Source organism: Pteropus alecto, unplaced genomic scaffold, assembly GCF_000325575.1.
Source record: "Pteropus alecto unplaced genomic scaffold, ASM32557v1 scaffold57, whole genome shotgun sequence".
Taxonomy (NCBI): Eukaryota; Metazoa; Chordata; class Mammalia; order Chiroptera; family Pteropodidae; genus Pteropus; species Pteropus alecto.
In genome coordinates this window covers 7,103,616-7,115,809 of record NW_006442508.1, presented here as the reverse complement: position 1 = coordinate 7,115,809, position 12,194 = coordinate 7,103,616, and the positions used below count along the sequence as shown (strand labels likewise).

The 12,194-nt window shown below is 36.0% G+C and overlaps 1 protein-coding gene across 12 annotated transcripts in view; it reads left to right on the top strand.

The window, feature by feature from the left end:
- Window positions 1-12,194, top strand: part of FRYL (FRY like transcription coactivator) — a 272,059-nt gene that overhangs the window by 210,377 nt on the left and 49,488 nt on the right. For all 12 annotated transcript variants that reach the window (XM_025040241.1, XM_025040244.1, XM_025040245.1 and 9 more), the window contains 7 exons: window positions 739-998; window positions 1,993-2,133; window positions 4,940-5,108; window positions 9,523-9,607; window positions 10,146-10,258; window positions 11,221-11,371; window positions 12,032-12,135. In XM_025040241.1, coding sequence (XP_024896009.1) covers window positions 739-998; window positions 1,993-2,133; window positions 4,940-5,108; window positions 9,523-9,607; window positions 10,146-10,258; window positions 11,221-11,371; window positions 12,032-12,135 — 1,023 coding nt within the window. The remainder of the gene's footprint in view (window positions 1-738; window positions 999-1,992; window positions 2,134-4,939; window positions 5,109-9,522; window positions 9,608-10,145; window positions 10,259-11,220; window positions 11,372-12,031; window positions 12,136-12,194) is intronic.

Below are 12,194 nucleotides of genomic sequence, written 5' to 3'. Positions count from 1 at the left end.
ATCTCCAGAAATTTTTTTATCCTTCAGAACTGAAACTCTGTACTCACTAAACAATACCTTCCCTTTCCACCTTTCCCAGCCCCTGGTAACCATCATTCTACTTCCATATAAGTGTAGTCATACAATATTGATGTTTTTATGACAGGTTTATTTCACTCAGCATAATGTCCTCAGTGTTCTTCCACATTGTAACATTTTTTAAGGCTGTGTAGTGTTTCATTGTGTGTTATGTCCCATATTTTGTTTATTCATTTATCTATTGATGGACATTTGATTGCTTCCACATCTTGGCTATTATAGATAGAGCAGCTGTGAACACGGATGTGCAAATATCTCTTTGAGACCCTGCTTTCAATTCTTTTGGGTAAATACCCAGAAGTGGGATTGCAGGATCACATGGTAGTTCTTTCTATCTTTAATTTTTTGAGGAGCTCTTATACTGTTTTTCTGTAGTGGCTGTACCATTTTACAGTCTCATCAACAGTGCACAAACATTTATTTATCTTAACCACCAAAGGTATTTTATATAAAAAGTAAGAATGTGATATGTTAGCTGTTACTTTTCTTTATGGTGTCAAGGTCAAATTTATTAAAAGGAGGAATAGTACTCATTTTTTAATGTCATGAATAAAAACCAGCTTCCTATTCTTTGAGGGTGAGATGTTGAAATTAATTACAAATCAAAGGAAAGCAAAATCATATCAGTTGTTCCCACTTTTGCCTTGTTTTTAATTACAGAGATAAGCCAGAGAATTCAAACAGCTCACCCTGCTGGGAGGCAAGTCATGCTGCACTATTTGTTACCGTGGATGAACAACATTGAGTTGGTAGATTTAAAACCTTTGCCCACAGCAAGGCGACATGATGAGGATGAAGATGAATCTGTAAAAGACCGAGAACTTATGGTGACTAGCAGGCGCTGGTTACGAGGAGAAGGCTGGGGATCTCCGCAAGCCACTGCAATGGTTTTGAACAATCTAATGTACATGACAGCAAAGGTAAAATGGGCTTTGTATTTGCAGCTACTGCAGTTACTGTACTGAATTACTGAGTTAGGAGGAGTAAACAAGGTTAGAAATAGATGAAGAGATTAAATAATCCTCTGGAAACCAAGCAAATATGCATTATAAATTCCTTTCTCTAGAAAAATTTTCATCATATATAAAATTGTTTTTTGGGGGAGGCTAACATATGTGATTACAGTCATGTACCGTTTAACGATGGAGGTATTTTCTGAGAAATGAGTCCTTAGGCAGTTTCCTTATTGTATAAACGTCAGAGTGCACTGACACAAACCTAGATGGGATAGCCCACTACATACCGCGGCTGTGTGGTGTAGCCTACCACTTATAGGCTACAAGCCTGTACAGCATGTTCCTGTACAAAACAACCTGAGATTAAATCAAGCACGAGAGAAAATGATGAGAATACAGGACGTATGAGGCTGCTGCTGACATAACACAGCATGCTGTTTTACAGCAAACTTTTTATTATAAGTAGAAACAGTACACTCTAAAATAATGATCAAAGGTGTGATCATAAACTAGTAACATTTATTAAACCATAGTCATTTATTATCATTATCAAGTATCATGGGCTGTACCAAATTGTACATGCAATACTTTTATATGACTGGCAGCACAGCAAGTGTGTTTACAACAGCATTACCACAAACGTGTGAGTAATTCGTTGTGCTAGGATGTTATGATGGCTACAATGCAATTAGGTGACAGGAATTTTTCAGCTCTATTATAATCTTATGGGACTGCCATCGTATATGTAGACTGTCGTTGACCGAAACGCCATTATGTACTGCATGACTGTAATGATGTTTATGTTTAGCATTGTTGAAAGAAATGATTATTCCTCTAAAGTATGAGAAAGATAAAAACTTTCTATAAAAACTTTGGTTTTTAATATTGCATGATGTGACAAGTTTGGTACATAATAGACAGTCATTACTAAAATATATGTTGTGTTTCCTACATCTAGTATGGTGATGAGCTAGCCTGGTCGGAGATAGAGAATGTGTGGACCACACTTGCAGATGGCTGGCCAAAAAACCTGAAAATAATTTTGCACTTTTTGATCAGCATTTGTGGAGTGAATAGTGAACCAAGCCTCTTGCCTTATGTATGTATTCAAGTTCATTTAACTTAAAACTTTTTTTTTTTTTTTTTAATGGTGTCTTGTAATATCAGAGTATAGGCATCAATAGACCAGCAGAAGCAAAGCAGTGTCAGGATGAAGACAGTCAGGAAATAGCACAAGGATTTATTCATCGATTCATTTAACAAATATTATTAGCTAGGTTCTCTTCTAAGTTCTGGGCATTATAATCTGATGGATGATACAAATTTCATTTTTTATTTAATAATAAATCAGTAAGTTAATAAAACAGTCATGATAAGGGCTGCAAAGGAAAACTGCGGAGAACTGGGAGTGAATAACCTTGGAACCACAGCTGTCTGGCAGGATTAGAGTTGATATTTGAGAGAAAGTGATACTGAAATGGAAACCACAAAAATAGTTTTTGCTAGGCAAGGATCTAGTGTTGGAATATTAGAGCAAGATGGTGAGAGCTATGTGCCTATAGAATTGTGATTAAAGCTTCTGGAAGCAAGGGAAAGCCTGGTAAGATACACAATGAAGAATAAAACAGTCTTTGCCTTCTAAGCGGAAAGCAAACTTTTAATCTGCTCAAGTTAAGAGAACAACATGGCACTATCAAACATGAGAGTTAAACTGATACACACATGCACACAAACCTGTGTGTGTGAATATGTAGATATAGCTCAGTCACATAGCAGCATCTCCTAAAAGTATGTTCCACAGAAGACTACCTCTGCAGAATGTCACCCTAGAAGTTCTTACAGATCCAACTTTAAGCAAACCATTTAATAGCTTTTCTTTACTGAGGAGCACTTAGAGCTAGGTGGGTGTATGGTACCAAACAGCATCATATCAGGTTACCTCTCTGAGCATTCCTTCAAAAATTCTCCCTGCCCTTAATGCTGACCCCTTTGCTGACTTACTCTCTCACCCCAAGCCTTCCCAACCTGGACCCTTCGCACTTAACTTTTTTTCTTTACGTTGCTTACTCCCTCACCTCAGGTCTTTCTTCAAAAGTCCATTCTTATTGAGACCTTTGCTGGTCATCCAATCTAAAACTGCAAATGCCCTGCCTCTACACCACACTCTTTTTTTTTTTCCCTTCTGTCAATTTTCTTAGCATTTACCATCATCAAACATATTTTACCTACTTACATCATTACTTTTACCTCAGTCAATCCAGTAGCTTGTGAGCTCCTCAGCGGCAGGAATTTTTGTCTGTTTGGTTCATTGCTATCTTCCCAGGGCCTAGAAAAATGTTTGGCTTATAGAATGTGCCCATTAATTGGACGAATGAATGAGTGAGTTAGGGCTGGAACTAGAAACAAGCATAAAGTTATAATTCTAAGAAGCCAAGATGAAATTCAGGGAATAACCATTTGCCAGGAATTTAAAAGGAGCCGTTTTTATCAACAATAATAATAATTTCTTAATTATCATTTCTTAATCACTTACTATAGTCCAGGCATGGTACAAACACTTCTTATGCATTATTTCATTTAATTATCAGAATTCATCTGTGAGTTTGTTAAGATTACACAGTTTTACAGATGAATAAAACAAGGCAGAGAGAAGAGTAACTTATAGTCACATAGCCATTTAGCTTTATCACTTAATAGAACTGGAATTCCAACCCAGATCTGTTTGTAAAAAGTGGGTAAAATCTTCATAGAGAAAGCAGTGGAGTTGGGGTGGGGGCGGGGCTTGAAGACTTGACAGGATTGGGGTCAGAAGTGTCAAGTCAGAAGTCCTCACAGTCACACGGAACAAAAGCAGAGGCAGGAATGAACCTGGCATGGTCAGAGATGACTGAACATGAGAACAGGGGATTAGCAAATAGAGCAGTTGGGTGGATAAAGAGTTGTAAGAAGTCAGTTATCAGTGGTGACCATTGTGAGACTTTTCATATGATATAATAAAGCTCGTTTTAAGATCTCTCCAAGGGTCATATAAAGCGGAGCTTCTCATATGTCTGTGTGCATATGAATCATCTGTGGATCTTGTTCTGGTTCTGATTCTGGAGGTGGGAGGGGGGCCTGAGATTCTGTATTTCTAGCAAGTTCCTGGATGATGTCTATGCTGATAGGGTTAAAGAATGAGAAAGATACATATAATGCGTACAACTGAAATGGGTTTTTCCCCCGCTTATTCAGCTCATACTATGTACTTAACATTTTTAAAGTGCTTTATACATCTTAATTTATTAACCCTAACAGCTTTATGAAGTAGGTGCTATTGTCCCCATTTTGCAGAAGGGAAAATAGTAACTTTCCAGCTCATATGGCTAGTAAGTATTAGATCTGCATTCCAATCCACACTGCGTAGTTTGAGTTCCAATTTAGTTCTAGATCTTTGCTCTTAATCACGACTCTGTTCTGCTGGGTTGAATATGGAGAATGGGAAGGCAGAATAAAAGGTAAATCCTGGGTTTGAATGCTGCCTGACTAAAAATAAGAGGAAGGCTTGGGATGATAGTAATTGAAATCTTTTCCATTAGAAAAAGAAACTGATTTATAGAAAAGCAGTGATCTTTTGCTTTTCTAAAAAAAAGAGTAAAAGTAAAAATGTAAAGGAAATAGATAACATTGTGGAAACCATTAAACAGTATATTCAGGTCATTCTAATAAGATGCAATGTTAAAAGAGGACAGTATTTATAAGGCTGATTAGTTAATGTGTTATTGCTGATCAGCATTGTAGTCAAATTTAAGTTGTACTTATTCGTCTACCACTTAAAATTGAACTTAACTCTGATAAAATTTGTCAAGACAAGTTTATGAAATAAAAAATTTCGCTTTTTCTTTTCTGAATAATTTCTTTTGTGACAGGTGAAGAAAGTTATTGTATATCTAGGTAGAGACAAAACAATGCAGTTGCTAGAAGAACTGGTGAGTGAACTACAGCTGACCGATCCTGTCAGTTCGGGAGTCACTCACATGGATAATCCCCCATATTACCGCATCACTTCCAGCTATAAAATCCCGTCTGTCACCTCAGGTGAGAAGTTATTTAAAACTGATTGTCTCAAAAGAGAAGCTTTATCTAATTGTTCATTTTAACAAGTGTTTGCTTTAAACATCATCAAGAAAACATAAACATGAGTCATGTATGGTGATTGACTTGATAAGACTTTGTAATTCTTTATACGAGTAAAGAAATTTGACAATGTAAGGCGTCTTAATATTCTAGAGGGAAACCTATTTACATACTTATTCAGAATGGGAATAAGATTTATGTATCCTTATAACGAATGCATTTTTTAATGAATATAGTTAGTGTGTTAAATATAAAAAATGCTTATTGAAATTACTCTAAATTTATATTATATTTATTTGAGCATTATAAATATCCAGTGATGTCAGTTTATATACTTACTACATGTGTACACATATATTATAATTATTATGATATTTTGAGTTGAAGAAATATGTCCCTGAAGGAGTAACTTCCATTAAAAATCAACATAATATCTGGGCTTAGTAGATTAAATTTTTGTGAAACTCACTCAGTTTATATTACATGTTTTGGGCATAGGAATAATGACATTAAATGTATAATTATAAATCTTTTAAATTATATCTTTACAATTGATTTTTTTCTTATCTATTTTTATCTCAGCCTTTTTGTTCTACTTTCTAGGAGATTTCTAATAACACTTCTATTGAATCTTTTATATCCACCCGAACGTTTTTAATTACAGTTTCTTTTTTTCAATTAGAATTTTTTTAGGAACATTCTTTTCATGTTTGATGGTTGAACTATCTTCCTCTATAGCCGATAAAGTTTTCTTGTCCCATTAAAATTCCTTTTTTCTAAATATTGCTGGCCATTTGTTTTGATTCGTCTTAGTTAAAGCCTACCAAGTCTAGAAATCTTAACATTTGCGACAACGATGGACATAGAGGGTATTATGCTAAGTGCAGTAAATCAGACAAAGACAAATACCACATGATCTCACTTATATGTTGAATCTAAGGAACAATATAAACGAACAAACAAAGCAGAAGTAGACTCATAGATACAGAGAACAAACTGATGGTTGCCAGATGGAAGAGGAATTGGGAGGCTGGGTGAAGAGGTGAAGGGAGTAGAAAGTACAAATGGGTAGTTATGAAATAGTCACGGGGATATAAAGTACAGCATAGGGAATGTAATCAATAATATTGTAATAACTGTATAGTGACAGGTGTTTACTAGACTAATCGGAGGGATCACTTCATAAATTATATAAATGTCTAACCACCATGCTGTACACCTGAAACTGATATAAAATAATATTGAATGTCAACTATAATTGAAAAATTAAAAATGGAAAAAAATAATTAAAAATTTTAAAAAGCCTCTCAATTCTAGGTCTGTCTCTTCATAAAGAGTGTAGTATTAAAAAGCTGGTTCGATGTTCTGTAGGCATATGTGGAACTTGTTGTTGACTTTATCATTTGTCATGCGATGATGTCATTGATATAAGAATCTATAGGTTTTTTCTTGGATAATTGGATTCCCCGGGGAAAACTCTGCTGGTCATATGCCTAAAGTAGAGAGTACAGATGTGTGTGTGTGTGTGTCTATACACAAATACATATATCCATAGATATATAGACACACAATATGGTCTTCAAGCCTTCTCTTAGCCTCATGGGGTAAAAAGGTTGCAAGGGGTACAATCTCAAATTTTAGTATATGTATTTTCACTTAATCCCCCTATTTTCAATTCTTCTTTCAACTGGACATGGTGTGCCCTAGTCCAGAAATCTTCTCATTTAGTCTCATCAGAAAAGGCTGCTGGGAGTGGAGAGAGACAGTCACCCAGTTAGAAGAGGCAAGTGGGGTAGATCTTGGGACCACCTACTTTTGAAACAGATTTTCAACTAGTCCTGCCATTTTTAGCAGCACCTTCAACCCCTACTTCCAGAGGAACTTGATGCCACTAATTCCTGAGCCTTTTGGAGGTTCAACAACATATATATATGGAAGCTTCTTGGTTTCCTCTACTACCAGCTTAGGATTCAGCCTTCTGAACACTTAATTACTTCCTGTCCCTTTGTTTTCCTGCATCTAGATTTTTTTTTTTGCCTTTAAAATAATTTTTATTTTTCAGTTACAGTTGACATACAATATTATATTATTTTCAGGTATACCCATAGTGATTAGACATTTATATAATTTACAGTGATCACCCCGATAAATCTAGTACCCACCTGACACCATACATAGTTATTACAATATTATCAACTATAAACCTTTTGCTATACTTTACATCCTCATCACTATTTTTGTAACTATCAATTTGTACTTCTTAATCCCTTCCCACCAAACCCACTCCCATCTGGCAACCATCAAAACATTCTCTGTATCTGTGTTTGTTTCTGTTTTGTTTGATGGTTTATCCTGTTCTCTAGATTCCACATGTAAGTGAAATCATATGATATTTGTCTTTCTCTGACTTACTCTAATCAGCATAGTACTCTCTAGGTCCACTCATGTTAATTCATCCTTTTTTTTAATGGCTGAGTAATATCCCATTATAAATATGTACCACCTCTTTATTCATTCATCCATTGATGGACACCCAGGATGCCTCCATATCTTGGCTATTGTAAATAATGCTGCAATGAATATATGGATGTACATGTCCCTTCAAAGTAGTGTTTCAAGTTTCTTCGAGTAAATACTCAGAGATGGGATTACTGGGTCCTTCTTTGTCTCTTGTTATAGCCTTTGTTTTAAAGTCTATTTTGTCTGGTATAAGTATTGTTGCCCTGCCTTTTTTGTTTGTTTCCATTTTTATGAACTGTCTTTTTCCATCCCTTCACTTTCAGTCTGTGTGTATTTTGATCTGAAGTGAGCCTCTCATAGATAGCATATGTAAGGGTTTTGTTTTCTTAACCATTCATCCACCCTATGTTTTTCAATTGGAACGTTTAATCCATTTACACTTAAAGTAATTATTGATAGATATGTAGTTATTGCCATTTTTTTATTCATATTTTTGATCTTTCTTTTTCTTACAGTCCCTTTAATATTTTTTGTAATACTGGTTTGGTGGTGATGAACTCCTTTAGCTTTTTCTGGTCTGGGAAGCTCTTTATCTGTCCTTCCATTCTAGATAATAGCTTTGCTGGGTAGAGTAATCTTGGTTGTAGGTCCCTGCTTGACATCACTTTGAATATTTCATGCCAGTCCCTTCTGGGCTGCAAAGTTTCTGTGGAGAAATCAGCCGACGGTCTTATAGGAGCTCCCTTGTAGATAACTAATTGCTTTTCTCTTGCTACATTTAAGATTCTCTCTTTGTTTTTAACCTTTGGCATTTTATTTATGATGTATCTTGTTGTGGGCCTGTCTGGATTCATCTTGTTCAGGAGTCTGTGCGCTTCTTGGGCTTGTATGTCTATTTCCATTGCCAAGTTAAGGCTTGGGGCTGCTTAACAAGAATTACAGGGCATTCTGAGGCCAGATATTACTTTTTGGGTTTTATGAACCTTTGAGAGATTTTAGGAAAATCTGCAGCATGAGCCAAGACAGGCTGTTTGTATGGAAAAGCCATTAGAGGAGGCTTGGGTGGGCCTGCAAGGGTGGGTGAAGCTGTTAGCCTGGCTGATAAAGAATGAGATACGGCCTCCCATTTGCATCTCCATGCTGGGTTAGAGGAGGGCTCAACAAAGGAACAATGGCTCTGCCAGCACTTCTGTCTGGGACAAAGTTACCCCTCTAGCCCTCGCCCTGAAGCCAGACAATTCAGTTCCTTCTCGTATTTCCCTGGCACCTTTTGAGCTGCCACCACAGCACTAGAGCTCAGAATGAGTGAGTCTGTCAGCAGGTAAATCCATGTGAGAGCCCTTTAAGAGGAACGCCTGGAACTCCAGCCACCCCACCATGTCATTCAGCTGCAATTTTTGCTGATTTTCACAGCCAGAAGTTGTGGAGCCTTTTCTTCCCAACACTGGACCCCTGGGTTGGGGAGCCTAGTGTGGGGCTGGGACCCCTCTGCAGCTGAGATATCCTTCCTAATTTTTAACCTCCACACACAGGTATTGGGCCAGCCCATTCCGCGTCTCCACCCCCTTGTACCAGTCTTGACGCTTCTTCTGTATGCCCTTAGTGATAAGACTCTGTTCAGCTAGATTTTAGGTGATTCTCAATGACAATTATTCTGTACTTTAGTTGACATTTTGACGTGGTCATGAGAGGAGGCAAGCACAGTGTTTACCTACTCCGCCATCTTGACCAGAAGCATCTAAAATTTAATTGCTGTTGTCTTGTTTTCTTCTTGTCGGTATGAGTACATTCCTTTTTGAAAATTACTTTGCTCTCATTTTAGTAGAGTTTTGTCATCTGTAATTTGATGTCTTTTGTTTTTATTGCGTTATTCCAGGATCGAAATTCACAGATACTGTTTTATTTCTGATTACAGGAACTACTTCCAGTAGCAATACAATGGTAGCTCCCACAGATGGCAATTCTGATAATAAACCCATAAAAGAGAATATTGAAGAGAGGTAAGTACTTCTCTCTTCTTCATTAGCCTTTCAGTTTGACAGGTACTGATTGTCATCAGAATAAATTATAATTTCTGCATTGGAATGTATATTTTATTGTGTTAGATAGAATTCTAGTAAAGAAATATATTTCCATTTTGGAAGTTCTCCACATTGGCTGTTTCAGCATTAAAGATGCTGACATGCTAGATTCTTTTATATCCTCTACTATATAAATTGTTGGAATGTGGTCAGTCAATTTTTGTTTTTCTTACATATTTAAACTTCTCTGAATGGATGTTTACTCTGCCAGTTTTATGTAAAATAGGTTTCACCAGAACATTATTACTATAACAGTTTAAGGAAAATCACCAGGTAGAAATAACTGACTTAAAAGTTTAAGCTTTTGAATCGTAAGGTTGAAATTAATATATATCATAGTATACTTTTGTTAATATTTTGTATACTGTATTCTTTTTTTAAACATAGAAAGTGAAATATAAAGTGCAAAAACCATTTTACTGCGAACTGTGACTAACTGCAGTGATCATTCCCATAGCTATGTGCACCTAGACATCTACAGTGGATTCAACAGTCATTTAAATCGCCAACATCACAGACTAGAATCTCGATACAGTAGCAGTTCTGGAGGATCTTATGAAGAAGAAAAAAGTAATACATTTCAAATTTTTTTATAGCTATAATGTTGAGGTGTATTATTACTTGTATTAATGCTAATAAATATACTTTTCCAATAAACTGTTTTTAAGAAGAGTATCTAACTGCCACTAGTGGTGTTCCAACATAATCTCAAACGTCTTGATTTTAATAAGAAGCATAAATGGGGAAAATTTGTTTTGAAAGCCCGGGTTCCCGATAGATAAATCCAAAGGAATTTAAGAATTGGTTCTCAGGAAGCATCATAGAACAGACCCTGGCAACTGGCTGCTTTTTTGAACAGGTTTGTTCTTTCTTCAGGGATTCACGTTTTACTAGAAGGTATTCCCTTGCTATTGCAAAGTGAATAATCTACCCAAGTTTACTATAATACTAAGGTAGGGTCAGATAGAAGCACAAGCCTTCACTTCAGACTGGGAGGGGACCCTGAAGATGATCTGGTCCAATCTCCCCATTTTACACATGATGGAACTGAGGTCCAGAGAGGTTAAGTGACTTACCAGTGTCACACAGAATTCACATTTCCTAATGGCATTTTTTACTGCACCCTGCAGCCCCACTGCAGTAGAGCAGATTTTCTTTTAAGATGGGTTTGTGTTGGCCCTATCTCAGGAAATTCAGAGTTGAGTAACTTACCAGAAAGCCCTTGTTACAAGGCAGCTTCACCTATATTGTGGTCTCATGGCTTGGACATCAATTATGGAATCATAATGAAGTGCTAATGTAGTTTTGTTTTGATGTAGAGGATGGAACCTGAATTGATATCTCTTTTTCTCTCTGATTTGATTAATTTGATAATATTTGTAGCCAGGTCTTCGTAGCAAACATATGTCAAAATAGTGGGAAATTATTTTTTATCACTTTCCAATGCTATAAATAGTTGGTGTCTTACTAGAGTTTGCTTATATTGGCAGAAAATAGATGGTGTAGAAAATGAGATCATTTTATTTTGATAGGTGATTCAATGCCACTTTATTCTAATTGGCGACTGAAAGTGATGGAGCATAATCAAGGAGAGCCACTACCCTTCCCACCAGCTGGAGGCTGCTGGTCACCACTGGTGGATTACTTGCCTGAAACGTCATCACCTGGATTACCTCTTCACAGGTGGACTACAGCATCATTCCTACTTCATATGAACCAAATTCTGCTTTACACTTTCAGCTTTCTTTATGCTACCTGACAACACAGAATAAAAGCAATCTTCTTTTGTTAGATACTACAACAAATTAGATCGATGTATTTAGATTTTAAGAAATATTAAACTCAGAATTCTAACTGTTTACAGTTAATAGTATTAAATCTCATTGTGCTGCTGCTTTTCTGGGTGTCTGGCATAGTTACTTGACCTTTCTGGGACCCAGTTACTACATCTGAAAAATACTATTTTATGGTAGTAGGCACTATTGTTTTGAATTGAGTTAAACTAAATCTTACTTAACAGAATCACAGTAGAACAGTTATTGCATTCTCTCAAAAATCATTAATATACCAAACATGTATTGAACACCTACTATGTGGCAAGCAGTGTGCTAGGTATTAGGGTTGCAGATGAAGAAAATATGACCCTTAACTTCAAGGAACACTTGACAGATATATTTTTCTAAAACTATCACTTAACAGTTTATTTGGCTGTATTTCTTTTCCTCTGTTTTTCTTGAGAAGTTGTATTTTTCCATAAAATACATTAATAAATCTTCAAGTAATATGTATAAGATTTTTTCTAGGTTTACTCTAGTAAAACATTAATATTTTCATTTGTCATAGGTGTAACATAGCCGTGATCCTTTTGACTGATCTGATTATTGATCATAGTGTGAAGGTAGAATGGGGAAGCTACCTCCATCTTCTTCTTCATGCAATTTTTATAGGTAATAAATATTTGATTCTTTTATATTATATTTTTATAATATAATTTATAATATAATTT